Source organism: Hakea prostrata, chromosome 2, assembly GCF_041222555.1.
Source record: "Hakea prostrata isolate BN-2017 chromosome 2, UWA_Hpros_2, whole genome shotgun sequence".
Classification (NCBI taxonomy): Eukaryota; Viridiplantae; Streptophyta; class Magnoliopsida; order Proteales; family Proteaceae; genus Hakea; species Hakea prostrata.
Window position 1 is genome coordinate 17777519 of NC_142601.1, and position 25291 is coordinate 17802809.

The window sequence follows — 25291 nt, forward strand, 5'->3', positions numbered from 1 at the left end:
ATTTCCCCCTAACTTCTATAAAAGGTAACCCTCGTCCAAGTAACAAATATTTTATTCGTGGTTGCTAAATTTGGAGGTTAGACGGCTGCGAGGAAGTTCCGAAAGTGAATCTGAAGTGCTGGCAGTGACCTGGAGATCAGTCCTTCCCTTTTTCTGGCTTTCTGAAGTGAGGTAATGAATTCACCCTTTATTCTTTAGCCTCTTTGTCTGTTATTTTAGTGTTAACCCATCCCCTCATCATGGTGGTTACCCTCTTTGATCATTGTGACTCTCTTTCCAATCTACTTGAGATGATTTATCGGAAAACGAAACCTTGCTTTGGTGAGAAGGATAATCTAGTCAAGGGGAGAGTTCTGGGTAACCCAATGATGGTAATTGCTAGGATTTCCTTCACCCTTTGGCTTTGGGAGTATTAGATTTGAGACTTAGGCCATGATCACTCGAAATCCGGATTGAAAACGAGTGATCAGAAGCTTGAGTTTCGATTGAAACTCTTTGTTTTTGGGGCGGTCACTAGTGGCGGTCGCTCAACTTAAGCGACCGGCCCGAGCGACCGGCTGGTAAACAGTGACCAAATGACTTTTGGTTCTGATTCTCTTTGATTCAATTAACTCACATATTATTGTAACACTGTGTTTAGGTATACTCTGTTTGAAAAGAAAGACTTATAATAGTTAACGGATCTCTTTTTACGGACAGTTTACTTATATGCAGGTAAGGACAACCCATCCTATCTTTTGAATAGACTTGAAATATTCTAATCCAATGTCTATTAGAATTAGTATTTCTTTACTTATGCTGCTATATTCATGTCTTATATATTAATCTTGTTATATTATTGCTGTTTGTCTTGTTCACATATATACTGTGTTGATTATGAATGTTATGTATTGATGATGGTTAGTATATGGTTCTGATGGAAGAGGTATCTCTTTTGGGATATCTTAGCTTGGGATATCAGAAGGCTGTGTAATGGGACACATGCCTGCTGATGTCTCCAGCACTGTCATGACTGTTTGATGACATTATTAGGTAGAGTCTAGAATTGCATGGCTAGGTACCCCACATGCTACTACCCTTTTGGTAGGGGGATTGAAATCGAGTGACTGATAACTCTATGAAATAGAGTTAAGATTTATAACTTTTATACTTGAGATGGCTTGATTTAGGAGTATTTTGTCTTTGTTTTAGTGATAGTATTCATTAGGTGTTGTCTTATTTAGTCTCAACATGTTGCATTTTGTTTAGTTCATTTTTGTCACATTGCATGAATTTCCCTTCTTTTTATGGATGAATTTGACTGTTTCTCTTTCACTTGAACATGTAGGTGAAGATTCATAATAGAAGAACATGTCCACTAACTTTGTTATAGAGTTGTTGCTGCAATGCTACAACAACGGAGCAGAATATTCTCAGATCCAATTCAAATGGAATTGACTAAAAAGGGCTAACTTAAGTGGACTAAATTCTTGTAAATACATGATGGTTTTTAGCCCTTGATCTCAGGAGGAAGGTTCTAATCCTATGGCCAGAATCTAACCTAATGATTGAAGACATTTATGGAAGAAAGAGAAGAGAGGCAAGGAGGACAAAAGGAGAAATTCGACCAAGGTGTGGAGGAGAGACTCGGCTGAGAGGAAGGAGGTAGAGAACGAATGCTGGAGCTCTTGTGGAAGCAAGGAGCTGCTGGAGTTGCTGATTTGAAGAAGAAGAAAGTTGGAGCTCATGTGGAAGCATTGAAGCCTTAGTTTATTCTTGTTTTTATAACTCTATCTTCTTATTTTCTAGTCTCATGTCAACTATACTTGGTTTTATGCATTTGAATTCTGTTATAGGCTAAATCTTAGCTGTGTTGGGATGATAGTAGTACCTAAACCTGAATTTTGATATGTAACTAATCATATGTTCTTTAGTTTTATTGCAATCCATTTTATTGTTAATGAATTCAGCATGTTATATTGACTAATTTCAGTTCTTGAATGATCTTTCTTGAATGAATGTTATGATTTCATTAATTGGAAAATTAATGAAGTCTAGGTGTTTGTTGAATTGTGTGAGTTAGTATCATCTTTAATTAGGTTGTGTTAATTAGTAGGTTGGGTAGGAATACCCAATTACCTCACATTACCATTGATTGGATTGGGTTTAAATTGCATTCTTAATTCAATTCTTCATAGGAATATGCTGATGTTGATTTAGGATGCTAGCTTATGTGTATTGGAAAATACCATATTGCCATTCATTCCAAGTTCTTGATTTATCTTGGGGTTGTAGTATTGCTTTAGTATTTGTGTTTTAAAATTCAGGGGAAGGGAAACTTGATTCCTAACACACTTGTCACTCATTAAGTTTCTTCCATTGCTCAAATCTACATTTTAGTTCCTTAGTTTTCTTTACCTGTCATTTGGTTAATTAGTTAGACAAACACCAATCAACCTTGTTAATTTCATTTAAATCAATTTTATTTTTACATTGAAAGTTAAGGATATAATTCTCCGTGGGATCGATACTTTACTTATCATTTATTACTTGATTGCGATACGTATACTTGCGTGATATCTTGAGATACAAGCAACAAGTTTTTGGCGCCGTTGCCGGGGAATTTTGTCTTTGATAGTTAGTGTAGAAGTAAGTTTTTGTTTTATCTACTGAAATTTCTTTACTTTGATATTAGTTTCCTTTTATTCTCAGGTGCTTTTACCCTTGTATGAACACGCTGCCTGATCAAGAGTTGGCACCCTTTGACATCGAAATAGAAAGGACATTTCGAGCTAGAAGAAGGGAGCAACGAGGCCTAGCAGCAGTTCCAACAATGGCTGAAGTAGTGAGAAATGAATTGAATAATAATGAGAATAATATGGCAGCTGAGGGTGATGATAGAGATAGAGCCATCAGAGCGTATGCTGTCCCCATGTTGCATGAGCTGAATCCAAGCATAGTACGGCCAGATATTCAAGCCTTACATTTTGAACTTAAGCCGGTGATGTTCCAAATGCTTCAAACGTGGGACAATTCGGTGGGCTTCCAACGGAAGATCCTCATCTCCATCTTAGACTCTTCATGGAAGTAAGTGACTCTTTCAAGATACCGGAGCAACCGAAGAGGCTTTGAGATTGAAGCTATTCCCTTATTCATTGCGGGATAGAGCAAGAGCGTGGTTGAACTCCTTACCTCCCCAATCAGTAGCTACATGGAATGACTTGGTAGAGAAGTTCTTGATGAAGTACTTTCCTCCAACAAAGAATGCCAAGCTCAGAAATGACATAACTGGTTTTCAACAGTTGGATAGTGAGTCTTTATATGAGGCATGGGAGAGGTTTAAGGAGCTCTTGCGTAAATGTCCTCATCATGGCATTCCTCATTAGATTCAGATGGAGACTTTCTACAATGGTTTAAGTGGACAAACTCGATCCATAGTGGATGCATCAGCCAATGGGGCTATATTGGCAAAGTCTTACAATGAGGCTTATGAAATTTTGGAAAGGATGGCCAACAACAACTACCAATGGCCAGCTGAAAGAGCTGCTGCAAGTAAGAGGGTGGCTGGAATTTATGAGTTGGATGCAGTGACAGCCTTAACCGCACAAGTTTCATCCCTCACTAGTGTGCTAAAATCTGTAAACTTGGCTGCAACTGTACAACCACAACAAAATCCAGCAGTCTCTTGTACATATTGTGGTGGGGAGCATGTCTTTGATAGTTGTCCATCTAACCCAGAATCAGCCTACTATGTTGGTAATTTCAGCAAAGCTAATAACCCATATTCCAACACTTATAATCCCGGTTGGAGGCAGCACCCTAACTTCTCTTGGAATGGTCAAGGACAGAATGTAGGCCCATCATCTATCCCAACTAGACCTTATCAGCTTCCAAGTGCTCAACAGCAAGTGAAGATTCAGCCTATAGAACCTTCTTCATCAATTGAGCTCCTATTGAAAGAATACATGGCAAAGAATGATGCAATTATTCAGAGCCAAGCAGCTTCATTGAGAAATTTGGAGAATCAAGTTGGGCAGCTAGCTAATGCTTTAAGCAACAGACCTCAAGGATCACTGCCAAGTGATACTGAAAATCCTAGGTGTGAAGGCAAAGAGCATTGCAAGGTTATTTCATTACGGAGTGGGAAACATCTAGAGCCACCTCATGTTAAGTCCAGTCAACTGAAGGAGCCTATTCCTGTCCAAGAAGAAAGGGAAAAGGAAGATCCAGTGGCTGTTCAAAAGGACCAATCTGATTTTGAAAACCAAAGTGTTGAACCACCAGCTACAGTTCCATTTCAACAGGGTTCTCCAGAAAAAGTGCCTTATAAACCACCCCCCTTTCCTCAAAGATTTCAAAGGCAGCAACAAAACCATCAGTTCAAGAAATTCTTGGATGTTTTGAAGGAGCTCCACATCAATATACCATTGGTAGAAGCACTTGAACAAATGCCAAATTATGTGAAATTCATGAAAGACATCCTTTCTAAAAAAAAGAGATTTGGAGAGTTTGAAACAGTAGCCATGACACAAGAGAGTAGTGCCTTCTTGCTGAACAAGCTTCCTCAAAAATTAAAGGATCCTGGGAGTTTCACCATTCCTTGTGCTATTGGAGAAAATTATATTGGGAGAGCCCTTTGTGACCTTGGAGCTAGCATTAACCTTATGCCAATGTCAATCTTCAAGAAGCTTGGTGTGGGAGAAGCAAGGCCAACTACAGTAACACTTCAGCTGGCTGATAGATCCTTAGCTCATCCTGAAGGAAAAATTGAAGATGTCTTGGTAAGAGTTGATAAGTTCATCTTCCCTGCTGATTTCATTGTTCTTGATTTTGAAGCTGATAGAGATGTGCCCATCATTCTTGGAAGACCCTTCTTGGCCACTGGAAATACTTTGATTGATGTGCATAAAGGAGAATTAACTATGAGGGTAAATGGAGAGCAAGTCACTTTCAATGTTCTCCAGGCAATGAAATCTCCAGATGAGATAGAGCAATGCTCAATGGTAGATATCATAGAGGAGCTGGTTTTAGAAGAAGTTGAGACAAAGGGTAGTACAGATCCATTAGAGCTTTCATTAACATCTGAAATTTCACAAGTGGGTGATGAAGCAGGTAGCTACATTAAATGGTTAGATGCAAGACCAGCTGAGACATTAAGAAAGAGTGGATTTGATCCTCTTGTATTATCTGAGCATGCAACTCAATCTCCTAAGCCATCAATTGAAGAGCCTCCTGTGTTAGAATTGAAGCCTCTTCTAGGACACCTTAGGTATGCCTATTTGGGTGAAGGAAAGACACTTCCAGTTATCATTTCAGCAGTGCTAACAGCAGAGCAAGAAGATATGTTAATTAAAGTGCTGAAGAAATACAGCAAAGCATTAGGATGGACCATATCAGACATCAAGGGAATTAGCCCATCAATTTGCATGCACAAAATTATGCTGGAAGACTGCTGTAATAATTCTGTGGAGCATCAAAGGAGGCTGAATCCAATTATGAAGGAAGTGGTCAAAAAGGAAATCATTAAATGGTTAGATGCTGGGGTGGTGTATCCAATTTCAGACAGCAAGTGGGTGAGTCCAGTACAATGTGTCCCCAAGAAAGGAGGAATGACAGTTGTGGAGAATGATAATAAGGAGTTGATACCTACAAGGATAGTGAGTGGGTGGAGAATATGTATGGACTATAGGAAGCTTAACAACGCTACAAGGAAAGATCATTTCCCTCTACCCTTCATTGATCAAATGCTTGATAGATTGGCTGGAAAAGAGTATTATTGCTTCTTAGATGGATACTCAGGGTACAATCAAATAGCCATTGCTCCTGAAGATCAACATAAGACCACTTTCACTTGCCCATATTGTAAAATCCAGCTTTTACCTAACCTTGACCCGACCCGGTCATTGTTATGTTTGTAGGTCCAAAGACCCGAAGTGGTGGTAGGAGGGACTTATGGGCCCTACTGGTTGATGACGTAATGTCGGGATTCCAGTTTATGGACATTGATGATGCTGCTCCTTCCTTGAGCACATTACCAGTGTTAAGTTAGAATCTGCGCACTGATGAAGAGCGAGACAGTTGAAATAGCAAACGGACTCCTGTGCATAATCCGAAGGTACTCCCTGAAACTAGACCTCTTGAGTGAACTGTAGGAGAAAACCCCATGCAATTTGACCTTGTATAGCCCTCCAAGTTCGCACCTAAAGTTGCTGTACTATTCTGTAAAATTCTGCAGAGTTTGTTTTGGTCGATACTATTGGTCGATACCATCGACCAAATGTATTGACCAACAAGTCTGCTGAGCCCGATTTAAAGATTCTTAGAATATTCTTTTCTATTTATTTATTCCTCGAGACTGGAGCCCTATCCTCGCGTCTTTAACATCCTGGGAACGTGAGAGAGCCTCCCAAGAACTCCTCCTTGGTAGTGGTGAAGCATCTTCTTCATCAATCATTGCCAACCACTTATTCCTACCTTCTTGTTCCACTTTAAAGGTATGACTCTCTCTCCTAATCACTTTCTCACTCATCTTTTCTCTATTTTACTGTTGGGACCATGGTCAAGGTGCTGCAACCTTGCATACACCTTGCCATGAACCTTCTAAACCCCATACAATGATGTTTTCACCGATATGATTATGATTGATTCACCTCATGATCATTGACTACACATTTCCATGATTTATTGCTTACCAACTTGCTTTATTTACCAAAACTGAGATGAAGCTCGTGATTTACTTAATCTATACCTTGCATATGTGCTCCATGTTACTTCTAAACGATTCCCTACCTAATCCCCCATGTTTTCCCCTAATTTGCATTGAGTTATAGCCAATGCTATGATCTACAACTCTTAACCTTAATATGTCAATTTGGGGATTTCCAAATGGACCATTGGATTATGAAAGTTTCTTGATAATTAGTGTCCCCATGTTGTGCCTAGACTATCCTCCAAGTTTCATGTCAATCCGAGACCAGGAAGACCAAAATCGGGCAAGAATCCGAAAAGCCAGCCTTGCTGTCCTGGAATTGAATTGGTCGATACTATTGGTCGATACTATCGACCAAATGTATCGACCAATAGAGTTGTCAGCAACTTTTGCCCGCTTCGATTCGTTTGATCTCCGATTGTTCTCGATTTCTTCTCTAACCTTTCATATATGCTTGTTTAGGACTTTAAGACTATTTGGGCCACTGCTTGTGATCTTGGACCATTCTCTTCTCCGATTCAAGGTAAGGATAGTTATCGATGTAATTACCTAGGATATGGAAATCTTGACTTGGTATTCCTATCCTAGTAAATATAGTTTCTAATTCATATCCTTATCATGTTAGACTTGCTACATATGTATTTTAACAGTAGCTTTGTGTTTACATTATATTACTTCAATGTTGTATCATGTTTATCAATTTCAATATATGATGACTTATGTCAATGTCATGAATCAAATGTTTATTATGACGTTGTATCTTGTGAACTGATATGATGAACTTGGGCATGTGATTGCTTAAGTATAACTTGGGATTGAGGGGTACCCTACTGGTGCTTCTGTCCTTGGACATCGGAGGGAATAGTATGGGATGTTCTCCGAAGGTGTCCATTGACGCTTTCCCGGGTTATTGAATGACATGCATAGGATTTGTCTAGATGTATGGCTAGGATGTCCCTATCATATCAGACCCGATTCGGAAGGGCATTGAGACCGAACAACCCGTGGTAGTAGTGTGGATTTGTGGGCGCTCAAGACCGGTATCCACTCCGTGAGAGGACATAAATTGCATTACAGTTACCCGAAAGGGGCCATTTATTGGTAGGGTTACAAATGGCTAGACTTGGGCTCACGGGCACTCAAGACCGGTGAAATGATCCGTGAGAGGGACGTGAGAGCTTCCCGTTTACCATTTGTGGATGACCAATAGGGTTGATGAGTCCGGTGAGTAATATCCGTGACTCTAGTGTGAAGGATACCGGAAAGGATCCCGAGAGGGGAGGAATGGAAGTATCTGGAACTGGCATGATATGATTAAGTAGATGACTTGCATTGGGCTAGGCTATACCCTGACATGCGCCAATACTTAGACCAAACGGTGATGTGAGAGAGCGGTGACCGAAACCCCCAACCATGGATTTGTCCGAGAGGGATGCATGACCCAATTCACCCCGGTGATGAGTGACTGAGACTACCTAAAGAAGTATGGTGCTATGACTTAAAGCATGTCTACCATAGATGACCAGCATACTTAGAATAAAGTCAAATTGCATTATATGCCTCATATCATCTGCATCATTTTATGATTATCTTGTGGTTTATGTGTGGAGGGATAACTTCCTTTGCTGAGTTCTTTTGAACTCATTCCTTTTCTCGTTGCAATATTTTGTTAGGCTATTCTACAGGTGATTACTCCGATGGTACCCTCCCCGAGACGGACCCGGATACCTCATACTACTATCCGGAGGCTAGCTACATGAAGACTTCGGTGACCATACCGAAGAAGATCACCCGGCGTACCGGGGTTAGCCCTGGAGTTGTATGGGAGCAGTCATGTTGGATCTCCATGGTCCTCACTTTTGAGGAGGACATATCCATTGTGGAGGAGACTTATGAGTAGTTACTACTTCTTTTTGTGACAGTTAAACTTAGAAGAATTGTAATAACTTTAATTTATCTTCATAACTTGAGACTTGTACTTAACTAAATTTTGACCTCACTTCCGTTTGGTGAAGGAGTGGATTCCGCCCACTGCCTTCTTAAGTTATCTGATTTGATATTTATTTCCGTACTCTGATTATGTCTGACACCTTATTTTTGAATTCCATGATCATTCATTGTTAGTTTATGATTATTATCTGTTCATGATTGTATTATCGTTGATGTGGATTATGTGGTCCCTGAACTATGGATCTGCGGGGCTGTGGATCACATCCCGGGTATGCCAGATAGGGTACCGGCTGGGTGGATGTGACACATATGGTACCTTTGCCTTTAGAAGAATGCCTTTTGGTCTTTGTAATGCCCCAGCCACTTTCCAAAGATGTATGATGGCCATTTTCACTGATATGGTGGAACAATTTGTAGAGGTGTTTATGGATGATTTTTCAGTTTTTGGAGAAACTTATGATGAATGTCTCACTCACTTGGCAAAAGTTCTACAGAGATGTGAAGAAACCAATTTAGTCCTCAACTGGGAAAAATGCCATTTTATGGTTAGAGAAGGGATTGTTCTTGGACACAAGGTTTCCAACAGGGTCTAGAAGTGGATAAAGCCAAGGTTGCCATTATAGAAAAATTACCACCACCATCAAGTGTGAAAGGGATTAGAAGCTTTCTTGGACATGCTGGGTTTTATAGAAGGTTCATAAAAGATTTTTCACAAATATCTAAACCATTGTGTAGCCTGCTTGAAAAAGAAAGTCAGTTCAGCTTTAGTGAAGCATGTATGACAGCATTTTTAGAGTTGAAGAAGAAGCTAATCTCTACACCCATCATTGTGGCACCGGATTGGTCTATTCCCTTTGAGGTCATGTGTGATGCTAGTGATTGGGCTGTAGGAGCAGTTTTGGGACAGCGTAAGAATAAGGTATTCCATTCAATCTATTATGCTAGTCGGACCCTATCAGGAGCACAACTGAATTACACTGTCACCGAAAAAGAGCTCTTGGCAGTTGTGTTTGCATTTGACAAATTTAGAGCTTATCTAGTGGGGGCAAAGGTCATTGTGTTCACAGATCATTCAGCCATCAAATATTTGATACACAAGAAGGATGCTAAACCAAGGCTGATTAGATGGATCTTATTGCTTCAAGAGTTCAATTTGGAGATAAAAGATAGGAAGGGGACTGAGAATCAAGTGGCTGACCATCTGTCGAGGTTGGAAAATCCAAACCAAGCAGCTGAATTTGAAATTAAAGAAGTCTTCCCTGATGAACAACTCTTTGTTGTTTCCCTCTCAACACCTTGGTATGCTGATTTTGCTAATTATTTAGCCAGCGGACTTCTACCCCCTATGATGCCCACTCAACAAAGGAAGAAATTTTTACATGAGGTTAAAAGGTATTTCTGGGATGAACCATTCTTATTCAAGCTATGTGCAGATCAAATATTGAGGCGTTGTATCCCTGAGGTGGAAGTAGAGGATGTGTTGAGGCAATGCCATGACTCTCCATATGGTGGACATTATCAAGGAGATAGGACAGTAACAAAGGTCTTGCAATCGGGGTTTTATTGGCCAAGTATGTTCAAGGATGCCTATCAATTCATTCAAAAATGTGATAGATGTCAAAGAGTGGGAAACATCTAAAAAAGGAATGAAATGCCCTTAACCAATATCTTGGAAGTAGAATTGTTTGATGTTTGGGGAATTGATTTCATGGGGCCTTTTATTCCTTCATATGGCAATCTTTACATTTTAGTAGCAGTGGACTATGTATCCAAGTGGGTGGAGGCTGTTGCTTGTTCAACTAATGATGCAAAGGTGGTTATTGACTTCATGAGAAAGAATATCTTCACTAGATTTGGTACTCCAAGAGCCATAATCAGTGATGAAGGTTCACATTTTTGCAACAAATATCTTGGAGCTCTATTGTCTAAATATGGAGTTCATCACAAAGTTGCCTCAAGCTATCACCCCCAAACAAATGGACAAGCTGAAGTTTCTAATAGACAAATCAAGTTGATTTCGGAGAAAACAGTATGCCCAACAAGGAAGGATTGGTCCATAAGGTTAGATGACTCCCTTTGGGCCTACCGGACTGCCTACAAAACACCTTTTGGAATGTCACCATATCAACTTGTGTTTGGAAAGGCTTGCCATCTACCATTGGAACTAGAGCATAAGGCATACTGGGCAATTAAGAAATTCAATTTTGACTCTACTTTGGATGGTGAGAAGAGAATGCTACAACTCCATCAACTTGATGAATTCAGGCTCCAAGCATATGAGAATGCCAAACTCTACAAGGAGAAAGTGAAGAAATGGCATGACAAGAAAATCTTGCATAGGGTATTTGAACCAGGTCAGCAAGTTCTGCTGTTCAACTCCAGACTCAAATTATTTCCAGGAAAGCTGAAATCAAGATGGTCAGATCCTTTTACAATAATGACAGTATTTCCACATGGAGCAGTGGAGTTGCAAGAGGGCATCTCTAACAAGAAATTGCTAGTCAATGGGCAGAGAATCAAGCATTATTGGGGAGCACCATTGGAGCGGGACAAATCTTCAATCAACCTTCAAGAGGCTTAAAAAGAAGGGAGGTCACTTAGATTTCATTATTTTTAGTTTAATTGTGTGCTATTAGTTCATTAGGTGTTGAATAAAAAAAAAAAATAAAAAATGAATGATAGATAATTTGCTAACATGTATATTTTGATGTGCAGGGAGTGTGGGGAACAAAAAGAGAGTGATTGGGTGTTTTGCCAAACTTATCATTAAATCAAACTGCTGAACAGAGCATGTTTCAATATCCAGCAAATTTCACTATCTTTGTTGTAGCGATGTGGCCACAATGCTACTACAAAGTTTTGATCCTCGACTACGGGTCTTACATGTTCGTTAACACATTACATTCTCTCGTTGAAACTAACATTACGTGTTCGTTGCTATAGCAAAGCTGCAGCAAAGCTACAACAACGATTAAACCACTCACCCGACCCGGTTTCATCTCAAACCCAACCAACCCATCAAAAATACACTTCAAACTTCTATCAGACCATGCTGAACTCATACTGATTCGAACCAATTTCATTTTTTTAAACCCTTCTAAACCAATACCAACCCAAACCCATAAAACCTCTCATTTCAAACCGAAATCCAACGAAACACTCAGCTCACTTCGTCGACTCTCACAGCTCCATCGTCTCCTCCACTGCAACTCATCCTCCTCTTCTCTTCCATTTTCTGTTTTTCAAAGACTTTCACACCTCCATTTACCTGCATTCACCCACCAAAGCAATCTTCTTCTTCACCGATAGCCCATCTTTCACAAAAACCCTAACTTTTTCCCCCATTCCATCCTCGAATCACTTCTCAGAGGACTACCGGTGCCGTACTGGGTTTCGGGCATGTTTTTGTGGTATTTCGACCTTCCATCTTCCCTACACCACATCAGCTAAGTGTTCTCCCCATTTCTTTTCTTTCATTCTATATTTTTGAACTTTCTGATTTGCTGTGTTTTTGTTGAATGTTCAATTTGTGGTTTGTGGGTTATGTGTTTGTTCTTATGTTGTCTTAGTGTATGTTTTCGTTAGGGTATATACAACTTTTCTTATTTGTTTAGGTGTTATTTTGGAGCTACAATCACTTGCACACACCAATACAGCATTTCTGGGTCATCGTTACCCTATGCTTATATCCTCTGTTTTTGTGCTTGCCATTTGCACCTAAAACAACATAGAATTTGTTTGTTAGTGTTTGTTTTTGTTTGCTTAGTTATAGTTCATTGTTTGTTAATTGTTTGTTCTTGTTTTCTACTTTTATGGTGTCTCTGTTTTTGTTAGATAAGGTATGTTTTAGTGTTTGTTTGATTAGTTATTTTTTTATTTTTTATTTTCTACAATTTGTTTGATTAGTTGTTGTAGTGTTTTTGTTAGCTAAGGTCTGTTTTAGTGTTTGTTTGACTTCAATAATTGTTGTTAGGGGCCAACCTTGTTCACTCCATTCGAAATGGCCCCTAAGAAGAAGAGCAGAACAGACCCTAGTTCTAGTGCTTCAATGAGTCCCTCTTATTTTGCCTCTCCCATAGCTGAGAACCGCTTCACATCCATCTCCACCAAGAACTTTCTTCCGGAGAAGGGGTTCAAATTAAAACCCAATGAAGCACAAGCCTTTCCATTCATCCCATCCAGTATAGCTAGGCATCATTGGGAACAATTTTGCACCCATCTTGGTGCCTACATCCCTTCCCTAGTCTACGAATTTTATGCCAATCTCACTGCCCCATCTCAGGATCAAGTCTATGTTAGGGGGATGCACATACCTATAGATGGACCATCCATTAATGCCTATTATGCATTGGACAATGTGGAGGATGAGCACAATGCCTATCTTGCTTCAGCAGATCCAACTGCCATGCATAACATTATCCAGACTTTATGTTCTCATGGCACGAAGTGGTCCTCCTCCACCCAAGGTGCATTAACTATTGCCCGCCACACCTTGCAACCGGCAGCCAAAATTTGGTACCATTTTTTACAGACCCACTTGATGCCCTCCACGCATAGTCAGACTGTTTCAAGTGGATAGAGCTTTGCTCCTCCACTCTATTTTGGAAGGGCGTCGGGTTAATGTGGGTCATCGCATTCATGAGGCCATTTGTGCTTGTCTTTGCTAGGCGAGGTGGTAGTTTAGCTTTTCCCTGTTTAATTACTCGCTTTATGTTTGGCTAACCATGTTGATGTGCAGGCTTCTGATGTCCATACACTCAACAAAGGTGCCATTACACACTTCAGTATCACTCGCATGCTTACACCTAGTTCAGCTCCCCCTTCCAGTGCACCACCTCCTGCTGCATCAGCCATTCCTCCCACTTCTTCTACCTCTGGTGCTCCATCCTCTAGTTACACTCAATTGGAACAGCGCCTCAGTCAAGTAGAAGCCACCCAATTTCAAATGATGTTGGAACATCAAATCTCTCGTGACCTCTTCCTTGGTTATATGCGTTATGTGGCTGCCCGTGATCGCGCCCTTGAGTCTAACTTAAGGATGAATAGCAACCGGTTCCAATCTTTTCCAGCTTTTCCCAACTACCTCTTCGCTAATCCTTGGGGCCAAGATGGGAACTACATTCCTAATATAGATGAGGAGGATGAAGCTGAAGCTGCTGCTGATGATGAGTTCCATTCATTCGATGATGATGATGAGGCCTAGCTTGTTCAGGGAAGTTCTGTTCTCTCTCTTCTTTTACTGTGTTTTCCTTTTATTACCTTACTTTTTTTTCCTTTCTTTCGCTGTGAGGACACTGCTCATCTTTAGTTTGGGGGTAAGTTTTGCAATGTTCCAATAATTGCATATGTTATCTTCATGATATGGATGTCCCCAGTTAACAGTTAATTTTCTTTAGTTTTTTTTTTTGTGATTGTATAGTTTAAAGTTGCTGTCCAGTTTTAGAGTAGCTGTTTTGGGTAGATGTTTTGTGTAGTTAATCTGGCTTTTCATGAAATTTGGATGATTGTTAAGTAATGTGAATGTCAGTGCCTCTTACTCTGGTTTTGTTGAAAATCTTAGCACAATTTTGCTATAATGATCTGATGTCTGCATTTACTCATGTTTGTGATGCCATATTATTGATGCACCAAGTGATGTTTCAAGCTCTAGAGAACCTGGGGAAAGCTGGATCAATGTGAGAGTTTTTAGGATTTTAGAATTGGTTAAATGAGAACCTCAAGACTTACACATTAGGGATCCCCATTTGGTTGTTTCCAAGAACTTTGTGCATTGTGAATATTGATTGAGGTTTGACCCCTTCCCTTCCCTAATAGAATAATGCTCCGCTGATTTTGGTTGCCTAGTAACCAGGAATATGCATGTAACCCATGTGTATTTTTGACGTCAACAGTGGCCCGAAATATGAGCATTTAAAAAAAAAAAGAAAAAAAAAAAGAGAATAATGTTCCGCTGTTTTGGGCAACCTAGTAACCAGGAATACGCATGTAACCCATGTGTATTTTTGACGTCAACAGTGGCCCGAAATATGAGCATGCAAGGCACTCTTGTTTGTGATCTTGTTGAGTAACCGGGTATCTTCATCACAAATGAGCGATATTCGCGTAAAAAGGCAAGATGACAACATAAAAAAAAAAAAAAAAAAAAAAAAGTTCATAAATAATAAGTTTGGGGGTCAAATGCTCAAAAGAGTATGAAACAAGTTCTTGGGGTTGTAAAAAGATATGGATTCCTAATTAGTGGAGAGGTAATCATTTGGTCAACATATTAGATCAATGAACTAAACTTGATGACCATAATTCAGCTATACTAGGGTGATCTGGGGCAAGATCCTTAACTTTCACACACACACTTGAGAGCATCCTGATGAGTAAAGTATGACATCTAAGTGTTATTGGCCAGATGTGTTGGATCTAAAAATTTAGAAAAAGAATGAGAGGCAACTTCTGTCTAACACTCATCCTATTGCATGCTTAAGCCAGGTTATTTGCTTTTCTTTTCTTTTGATTTCCTCATGCTTTCATTAGTAGTTAGTTGTTGTTTTCATTTGTCTTTATTGCTCGAGGTCAAGCAATGTCTTATGTTTGGGGGTGTGATAACTCTATGAAATAGAGTTAAGATTTATAATTTTTATACTTGAGATGGCTTGATTTAGGAGTATTTTGTCTTTGTTTTAGTGATAGTATTCATTAGGTGTTGTCTTATCTAGTCTCAACATGTTGCATTTTGTTTAGTTCATTTTTGTCACATTGCATGAATTTCCCTTCTTTTTATGGATGAATTTGTCTGTTTCTCTTTCTCTTGAACATGTAGGTGAAGATTCATAATAGAAGAACATGTCCACTAACTTTGTTATAGAGTTGTTGCTGCATTGCTACAACAACGGAGCAGAATATTCTCAGATCCAATTCAAATGGAATTGACCAAAAAGGGCTAACTTAAGTGGACTAAATTCTTGTAAATACATGATGGTTTTCAGCCCTTGATCTCAGGAGGAAGGTTCTAATCCTATGGCCAGAATCTAACCTAATGATTGAAGACATTTATGGAAGAAAGAGAAGAGAGGCAAGGAGGACAAAAGGAGAAATTCGACCAAGGTGTGGAGGAGAGACTCGGCTGAGAGGAAGGAGGTAGAGAACGAATGCTGGAGCTCTTGTGGAAGCAAGGAGCTGCTGGAGTTGCTGATTTGCTGAAGAAGAAAGCTGGAGCTCATGTGGAAGCATTGAAGCCTTAGTTTATTCTTGTTTTTATAACTCTATCTTCTTATTTTCTAGTCTCATGTCAACTATACTTGGTTTTATGCATTTGAATTCTGTTATAGGCTAAATCTTAGCTGTGTTGGGATGATAGTAGTACCTAAACCTGAATTTTGATATGTAACTAATCATGTGTTCTTTAGTTTTATTGCAATCCACTTTATTGTTAATAAATTCAGCATGTTATATTGACTAATTTCAGTTCTTGAATGATCTTTCTTGAATGAATGTTATGATTTCATTAATTGGAAAATTAATGAAGTCTAGGTGTTTGTTGATTTGTGTGAGTTAGCATCATCTTTAATTAGGTTGTGTTAATTAGTAGGTTGGGTAGGAATACCCAATTACCTCACATTACCATTGATTGGATTGGTTTTAAATTGCATTCTTAATTCAATTCTTCATAGGAATATGCTGATGTTGATTTAGGATGCTAGCTTATGTGTATTGGAAAATACCATATTGCCATTCATTCCAAGTTCTTGATTTATCTTGGGGTTGTAGTATTGCTTTAGTATTTGTGTTTTAAAATTCAGGGGAAGGGAAACTTGATTCCTAACACACTTGTCACTCATTAAGTTTCTTCCATTGCTCAAATCTACATTTTAGTTCCTTAGTTTTCTTTACCTGTCATTTGGTTAATTAGTTAGACAAACACCAATCAACCTTGTTAATTTCATTTAAATCAATTTTATTTTTACATTGAAAGTTAAGGATATAATTCTCCGTGGGATCGATACTTTACTTTTCATTTATTACTTGATTGCGATACGTATACTTGCGTGATATCTTGAGATACAAGCAACAGTGACCCGTGATGACAGTGATGTGACGTTGGTCCACTGTTAGTCATATAAATGGTAGGGTTGCATATGTTAAGGTTGGGCTCATGGACGTCCAAGGAATGGACCGGGTGTCGTGAGGAGTCATGAGAGCTTCCGCCCCAATAATATGTGGATGACCATAGGGTTAAGGAGTGGAGTCCAACAGCGGTAGCCAGTCCTTGAGGATTCTCTCTCCTAGGTTGCGAAGGATACTGAACCGAGTTGGTTGGTGCCATAGGGGATGTATCTGGACTTCATGTAGACATGTAACCAGTATGACCTTGCATTGGATTAGAAACCCCGACATGCGCCAGTACTCATTACCAGTGGTAGTGGTGAGAGAGTGTTGACTTAACCCTAGCCATGGAAATGAGAGCCAGGTGTGGACTTTCCCTTTTTCCCAGGATCCCTACAGAGGTAACCAGTCCTTGCCAGATCAGAGTGATGAGACTTACCCAGAGGAGGGCTGGTGTATATCTTAAAGCATGTCAACTATTAGAGACCTGCATAGTTAGAAATCATAGTGTCATTCATACTTTGCATTCATTCATATTATTTGTGCATTTTGGCATTGTTGGATAATTGATGGGATTTGTGATTATTTCTTACTGAGTTCTTTAGAACTCACGCCTTTATTTTGTATATGTTTATTAGCTTGCACAGAAGAAGGAATTGTACAGGAAGATGGACTGGATTCCTATGAAGGAACCATCTCGTATGAAGAAGATGTGGCACCGTCAGTGAGAAATGGAGGTAGCCTGTGCGGGAGCTCCTACGGGTGCATTGAGTGCGCTTATCGCACCTATTGATGGTCAGAGACGGAAGGTGGTTAGAAAGTTCTCTCAGTGAATGGAGAAGAACTGGAGGACACCCTATCTTGAGATTCATGAAAAACACTATTTAACCTTAGAAAAGGAGACTGGAAAGAAATTGATATAACTCTTTTGTTTACTTCCGTTGAACTCGTATTCGTTTTATTTATTAGTCTTTCCTTTTATTATTGTTATTGGAGTATTTGGACTCCTGTAATTCCTTTAATTCATTTATTGAACATTTGTTGCTCTTGATTATCTTTATTTGTATTTAATATTGTTGATAGACTAAAACTGTGGATCCTATGGCGGATCATTCCCACGGGTTGTCGGGCGGGTAACCGAGACCGGCGGGTGGGGTGTGACAACTGGTGTATGACTTAATGCGTGTCTACTTTAGAGACTACATTATAGAGTTAGGAACCTTATATCCTCACTTTGCATTTTGTTTATTTATATTATTAAATACATGTTTGTCTTATGAATTATGATATGGAATATGGATGATATATGATGTGAATGTTAGTTACCTTACTGAGTTCTATGAACTCATTCCTTTATTTTGTTGTTTCTTTAGACTGTTCTACAGGTTATAAGGACCCCTCTTTCGTTGAGGATCCCTTATCAGGTGGTTATCAAGACAATGAGATTGGAGAAGAAGTGGAGGTACATGACGCTTCATGTTCATCCCAAGACTGCTCTTATGGAGACTCTTTTCCTTAGAATTTCCTTAAATTATATCCGCTGCAAACTTTGAACATTATTTCTTTTCTTAGAACTCTCATGTTTAGTTTTTGAAATGAAGTTTTGGATATTGTAATCCTTTCTTTTATTCTTGATTATTAAATCTATTTAATTTTACTTTATCATGTATTGTATGGAATTGTCACTGAACCTAGATCTTGCGGTGTATCACCCCCACAGGTATTTGGGTATGGCTGGATCCGGCTGGGTGTGGTGTGACAATACCAATTCCATTTGGAGAAGGAGGTTCGAACCAACCATCGGTACCAACAACAACATCCGATCTACAAAATATGTGAAGACAGATGCAACAAAAAATGTTAGAGCTCTAAGGATTGGTGAGTGGTTTGGCTCATTAGATTAGTGTGCCACTAGGACCCCCTCAGAGTACCCGTGAGGAAAGATTACGAGAGGCAATTTGATGCCAACAAAGTAGGTCCAGGCAGCCAAACGAACTTGATCAAGAAAGGAACCAAGGTGTTCAAATCCAAGGACAACGTTCTTAGAGTAACCAGGTTCAAGAGAGCATATTTAATTACTTATCTAAGATCAAGCAAACTCAATATTTTTCAAGAAGGTTCGAGAACAAGAAGGAGAAAGTCGTGGAGAAGGCCAAGGTGTTGTAGGTTCCAAAAACCCAAGGGGGTCGGCCAACAGAGCCCAATCTTCACTCTACCACTTTCTCATTATTCATCGTGATGAGGATGGGTTGGGAAGATGGATGGATGAGTTAGAGAAGAAGCTTGAAGATTGGGATCATGATGACGACTATGATGTTGTTGATCGAGAAACCTTCTTTGAAGAAGTTATGAGAGTGCCACTTCCACCCAACCTCATTATGTCAGCACTCATTCCTTTTGAGGATAAGTCCAATCTTCAAGAACACATTAACGACAATAATTGGGAAAGAGGAGAAATGTTGTGCCGAACCTTCCCAACCTCCATCAGGGGCCCAACGATAAAGTAGTCCACTAGCCTAAAGCCAGGTATTCAAAGTTTTAGAGAACTTAGGAGGAAGTTCATTGCTCAGTTCCGAAGTAGCATTGGGAGCAAGAAGACAACTGATGGCTTCTTCACCATCAGACAAGGATGGAATGAGTCCATCCAAGATTACCTCTTGAGATTTGACAAAGTAACGATCGAGATTGAAGAACTAGATGACAAAGTGGCATACAATGCATTATGCGTATATAGAAGAGTTTTTTACATGAGCCCCCTCCATTTTAAGGGAAAACAAACTGCACCCCCTCCAAAATCAAAACCTTGCAAATACCCCCTCCACCCTTAACCCCGTTACTTATAACTGTTAAATAATTCTAATATGACCATATTACCCTTTGTGCAGTTCCTCTTTGGAATCCCCATGCCGGTTCAACCCATGAAATCCATCGCTGCCGTCGCCATCTCTCTTGTCTTCTTCTCCAACATAAATAAAGCAGTATCTGCTTCTGTTAAGTCTCTGCTACTGTTCAACAAACCCAACCAAAGACGATTAAGAAATTTACATAAAAGACAAGAGTTTTCCTCGGAAGATGAAACGCACGAAAGTTGCCTTCTCTGATTTCTCACCCTTTCACTTTCCCAAATTTCCAACTGTTTTTGTAGTTGAATCCATGACATGTTCCTTGTTTCCATATTCCACAAAAGCCCATTAGTCCATGGTTTTACTCGGTCATAGTTGTGTTTGAATTTTCTTCTTTTCTAAGAAAATTATGAGGAGGAGAAGGATAAGGAGATGGCAGAGATAAGAACCTAATAAAGCAACTACTAGCCATTCTCAGCTTTTTCCTTTTCTCTGCAATTAGGAGAAAATCCTTTTGAGGAATAGCTTTTTCCATGATGGGTTCTGCTGTAATCATCCAAATCTAGTTTCTCTCACCTGTAATGGTAGCAGAGGTGGTTCGCCGTTTATGTTCAATCCTCCGGCGTTAAGTGAATACCCAATAGCTGAGGATGTTGGATGAGCAAGGAGGTAAGGACGGTGATGTTGCCGCTGGTGAACATCGGAAAACCTACCTTCACTCTGTGTCGTGGTCTGATCGGTGGTCTCCTTCTTCCTGTTCAAACCCTAGATCCAACCCAAAACAATCACAGCCCTTTAGCAACAAAGCTTGGGCTTCAATCCCTCCTCTGCAACCACTTTCCATCTCTAGCTGCCCTGTCGAACATCCTCATCTGCTTCATCTTCGCCCAGACAAATAGATGTCTCTAATACTTCAACAAATTTCCTGCTTCGCAAGGACAAACTCGCCTTCTTTGATAAGGAATGTTCCAGAATCGCCGAACATATCTACCTTGGTAGCAATGCTATTGCCAGAAATCGTGCAACCCTTCTCCAAAATGGTATCTCCCATGTTCTTAACTGTGTTGGGTTCGTTTCTCCTGAGTATTTCAAGAACAATCTCATCTACAAGACCTTGTGGCTGCAAGATTGCCCCTCTGATGATATCACCAGCATCCTCTATGATGTGTTTGATTACTTCGAAGATGTTTGTGAGCAGGGAGGTCATGTTCTTGTTCAGAGGCGGTGGAGATGCCGGCGGCCATGATTTGGGGAACTGTGAGGTGAGTCTATGACTCGGAGATGGCGACAACAACGATGGATTTCATGGGTTGAACCGGCATGGGGATTCCAAAGAGGAACCACACAAAGGGTAATATGGTCATATTAAAATTATTTAATAGTTATAAGTAACGGGGTTAAGGGTGGAGGGGGTATTTGCAAGGTTTTGATTTTGGAGGGGGTGCGGTTTGTTTTCCCTTAAAATGGAGGGGGCTCATGTAAAAAACTCTGTATAGAATTATGTAGATACTAATATGATACAATCACCAATCACAATAAAAGTGAAAACAACAAAACACTTTGGTACCCAAGAACTACAAGCTACAAAAAGCTTACTGACACATAAAGTGTCTATTCCCCTTATAGTGTCTAATCCCTTTTCGCATTATTAACCCTAGCTAGGGAAGCTTACTAACTTTATAGTGTCTAATCCCCTATTTCGAAGGCCTTAGGTGGAGATCTGCATTTCTCGAGTTCAATTCTTTAGGAAAATAATTGAAACTGGTTATAATGATTTACCAAAATTTCTTACTCTTTGGATACACTCCCAAAACCATTTGACAGAATTGCAGAATAGGCAACAATCCACTGGACCAATCAATCCCTCTTCCATCTCCTTACCACAATATGCCTCGGATTGAGCGAGTCCCTGCTTGATAACACCGCCAAATTGTATCCACTGAAATAAAACTGAACATATACAACAATTTAGAAGACGATGGCTGTAGAGGAAGCAACAGGAGCAGAACGGCTTGGCAAAGAAAAAAGACACTATATTTTGTAACTCACTATGCGAAATCCCACCCCGATTCGAAGAATCAAACTCAAGCAATGTAGATCTCTAGCTAGGGTCCCCAAAATAGGGGATTAGAATTTGGGTAGAGTCAGAGGTTTAGTTTGGTAAATTTGTAAAGTATTAACCCTTGAATGTTTGAAAAAAAAAAAAAAAAATCTTAGCTACCAATTAATTGATTAAATCCCCTATTACCAATACTGACAATCTCAATTAATTTTTATTTATCTATTTTCAATATTACCTTCACATAGTACGCACTTCTTATTTTATTTTTATATATTTTTGGGTAAACACATTGTAAGTTTTAAAACTCTATCCATGAAACATATCTCTCAAACTCTGTGAAGATTTATGATTAGGAGAGGAAGAAATGTTGTAATTTTCTATTCCCAAGTTGACACTGAGAAGGGGGGGGGGTGAATCAGTGTCTTCTAAAATTCTCTTTGATGTGATGCTTCTTTAAGCTCAAGATAAGGTTGGTCAAGATAATCCTGTAGTTATCAATTACACAAAGGAACGTCTACCACACACCACAATGTAGTTGGGTCTATCAGACAGTGCACCACCACTCTGCAATAAAAGCATTCCAATATATACAATGAAAAATAAACTAGAAACGCAAGACACCAAATTTACGTGGTTTAGCCAAATTGCCTAACTCCACGGAGTAATGCCCTAAATAGAGCTTCGCATTTACTCAATACTTTCCAACTAAAATTTTGATCACTACAATGTTCAAAGAGCACCCACTCTCAATTAATTCAAAACATGGAGCACCCACTCTAGTATTAACTCTTGCTCCCACAAAAGTATAAGGCCACAACCTCAAACAAACTCAACCATAACAAGCAACTACTTGAAAAGTGAAACTTTTCAAATTGAGGGAGATTACAATATATTACTCACTGTCTTCTTCAATGTTTTCACCAAAATATACGCATCCGAGCTTGTTCTCCATACCCATCTTGCTTCTTGGGTTCTCCTCCTTGTTTTTCTTAGTCTACACAAGCCAAAAAAACTCAAAAACCCTCATCTGTTTCACTCAAATTTGGGCTTTTAAAGAGAATGAATGTTGATGCACTGGAATCGTTGGATTTCATCTTCTACATGAGTCCCAAAGAGAATCTAATCACACAACCGTTAGATATTCACTTTAAGAAGGCATGTGAGATCTAGGCCGTCAAATCCTTTAAGTGATGTAAGATTAGAGTACCCTTCACCAGATTATTTCAATTGGAATCGTTTCTAATCTTACATTTAATCTGCGATACACAAGATCATGTTGATCATTATACTTTGCAGTGGACCACATTTTCATGCCCTCGACCAACCAAAAGGCACGCGATGGAATCTTTTCCGTAGTAGACACTTGAAAACCAAGCGCATCAATCTCGACCCTCAAAATTGGATCTTCATCCACGTTCTTCTAATGACCATTAGATTGTATCATTCAGTAGTGCAAAATTACACTTTCCTCCTGGAAATGTAAAACTTATTGCACAGACCCCCAAACTCTTAAAAATTATTTTTGAACCCCTGTAAGTAGATTACATCACATTAGCCAAATTTCATATTATTTCTACATTGCCCAAATTTGCTTCTATATCGCACACTCTTATGATAAACCTCATAACTTCCTTCTTTGATATCGAGAATCACAATCCAAATCGTGCGTTGGAAAGAAGACTTCATGAACTACATTTTTTTAGTTTAAGTAGAACTCAGAAAACAACTGGATGACTATTCAAAAATTCTTCCAACATGACCCTTGTGCAGTGACCTATGAAATCCACCATTCTAAGGAATCTTCGCTTCACCCAAAACACTTAAATCCTCTCATAACCACTCAAAACTATTGTAATAGTTTTAATCACTCTAAAAAATATAACAAATACCCAAAGCCTTCTATGAGACCTTCACTTCAGTACAAATAATGTACTCTTAGAACACACTGTATTTTACTTGCCAACAATGACAACATATGCAATCTTTGCCAATGAAACAACAATCTTTACCTTTGGAATTGTTGGCAACTCAACTTTCTATTCTCTCTTTTTTTCCCCTTTGACAACAAGTACAAAGGATGTCTTTGCTCCCCCTACAGTAAGCTCCCCCTTCATAGACTCAACCATAGGAGTACATGCCCACCGCATCTTCCTATCCTATGGAGAGTTAATGTTCTATGTGCTCTCTCATTTGCTCCCCCTTAGAGCCACTACTCTGAGCTTTACTCTTAACCTCTCAAAGTTGTATTTGGATAGTGATTTTGTGAAGATATCTGCCACTGGATCTTCTGTGGGAACAAATTCTATAGCATTTGATAAGACATATAAGTTTCTGTAGTCCTAATTCCTTGAGCCACTGTTTTGTCATTCTTTGGCTTCTTGATTTCACATCCTTCTTTAGTGAAGAGAACTTTATACCCACCATCACATATTTGGCTTACACTGAGAAGATTGTGTTTGAGTCCACTCACATATAAAACATTATTGAATTTCAACTTTCCTTCATCCAGCTTAACTGAACATCTTCCTTCAATCTTGGCCTCATCATTGTTGTCAAATCTCACCGACCCACCTTTAACTGCATCCAGGCTTGAGAACTTATTCTAGACATCTGTCGTATGTATGGAACATCCACTATCAAGAATCCAAGGTGCCTCGCTATCATGAGCCTTAAAAGATGTTTGAACTACCATGAGCATCTGTTAATGTTGTCGAATGCCACATCTCTATTCTCTTTTTTGCAGTTTGCCACTTTATGTTCATAGTTGTTGCATCCATAACAATATCCATTAAAGCCTTGACCTTTAATTTTTTTATGATAAACTTCACTATAGCCTTCTTTACCCATTTTTTGGTTAGTCTTGCTAACATATGGATTCTTTTGTTGCTTCTCATCAAGACTCATTGGATTTGTTACAGTTCCACCTCCTTTGGTCTTCACTGCATTTGAACATTCCCCTTGAGAGTACCCAAATTCAGTTCTAATATGAGGTGATCTCTGAATGCTCAAAATCTCATCTAGCACATTATCTCTTGCACTACAAGAGGTAGAATGAGTAGTCTCAGTCACTTGATTTTTGACTTCCTTGTCCTTGGTGTTCAAAGTAACTAAAATGGATGATGTGGTGGCTTCAAAGTAAATTCTCTTTTGTTCTCCTTCAAGCTCAGATATTAACTTTTCAATTTCTTCCTCAAGTTCTTCACACTCTTTACGCTTGAGAGAGAGAGGCAAGATGATGAATCATTTATAACATGCTCTAATTCAACTATTTTGACTGTGAATTTTTTGATTGTTGTCTCAAAATTTTCAAATTGATTCTTTATTTCTTTATTTTTCTGTCTTTCCTTTTTGAGATCAAGCAAGGTAGAGTACAACTCACCAACATAATGAATTTCACATTTAGTGTCTTCATCATCATCAGACTTTTCTTGAGTTTGAGATGATTCATCATCTTCAATAGCTATAAATAAAACTTTATCAACTGAGTCATTGTCTTCATCTGATTCTTCTTTAGAAGAGTAGCATTCTTCCTTAGTCAAAGACTTTTCTTCTTGAAGTGGATTTTCTTTTTCTTTGTTAAGAGTTTTTTCTTTCCCTTCCTATCATTGCTCTCTTCCTCTTCGTCTTCTGATTCATCTATTTTTCTTCTCTTAG

The 25291-nt window shown here is 39.1% G+C and overlaps 1 protein-coding gene and 1 non-coding gene across 2 annotated transcripts; one reads left to right on the top strand and one right to left on the bottom strand.

Moving 5' to 3' along the window:
• Window positions 1-3248: 3248 nt before the first annotated feature.
• Window positions 3249-3355, bottom strand: LOC149023925 (small nucleolar RNA R71). Its single transcript, XR_016171857.1, has one exon. It is a non-coding gene; the product is annotated as a small nucleolar RNA R71 (small nucleolar RNA).
• Window positions 3356-4502: 1147 nt separating this feature from the next.
• On the top strand, window positions 4503-13841 carry LOC149023926 (uncharacterized). The gene is made up of 4 exons (XM_089143377.1): window positions 4503-5779; window positions 9374-10209; window positions 10318-11138; window positions 13377-13841. The coding sequence occupies exons 1-4, from the start codon at window positions 4503-4505 to the stop codon at window positions 13839-13841; spliced, it is 3399 nt and encodes a 1132-aa protein (XP_088999503.1).
• Window positions 13842-25291: the final 11450 nt, after the last annotated feature.

What these genes read in the sequence shown, in the direction of transcription:
- LOC149023926 (XM_089143377.1), top strand. Translation starts at nt 4,503, where the DNA reads ATGACACAAGAGAGTAGTGCCTTCTTGCTGAACAAGCTTCCTCAAAAA. An exon ending in TTCTTAGATGGATACTCAGG is followed by an intron (nt 5,780 to 9,373) that starts GTACAATCAAAT and finishes ACCATTGTGTAG; the next exon opens with CCTGCTTGAAAAAGAAAGTC. An exon ending in ATCGGGGTTTTATTGGCCAA is followed by an intron (nt 10,210 to 10,317) that starts GTATGTTCAAGG and finishes TCTTGGAAGTAG; the next exon opens with AATTGTTTGATGTTTGGGGA.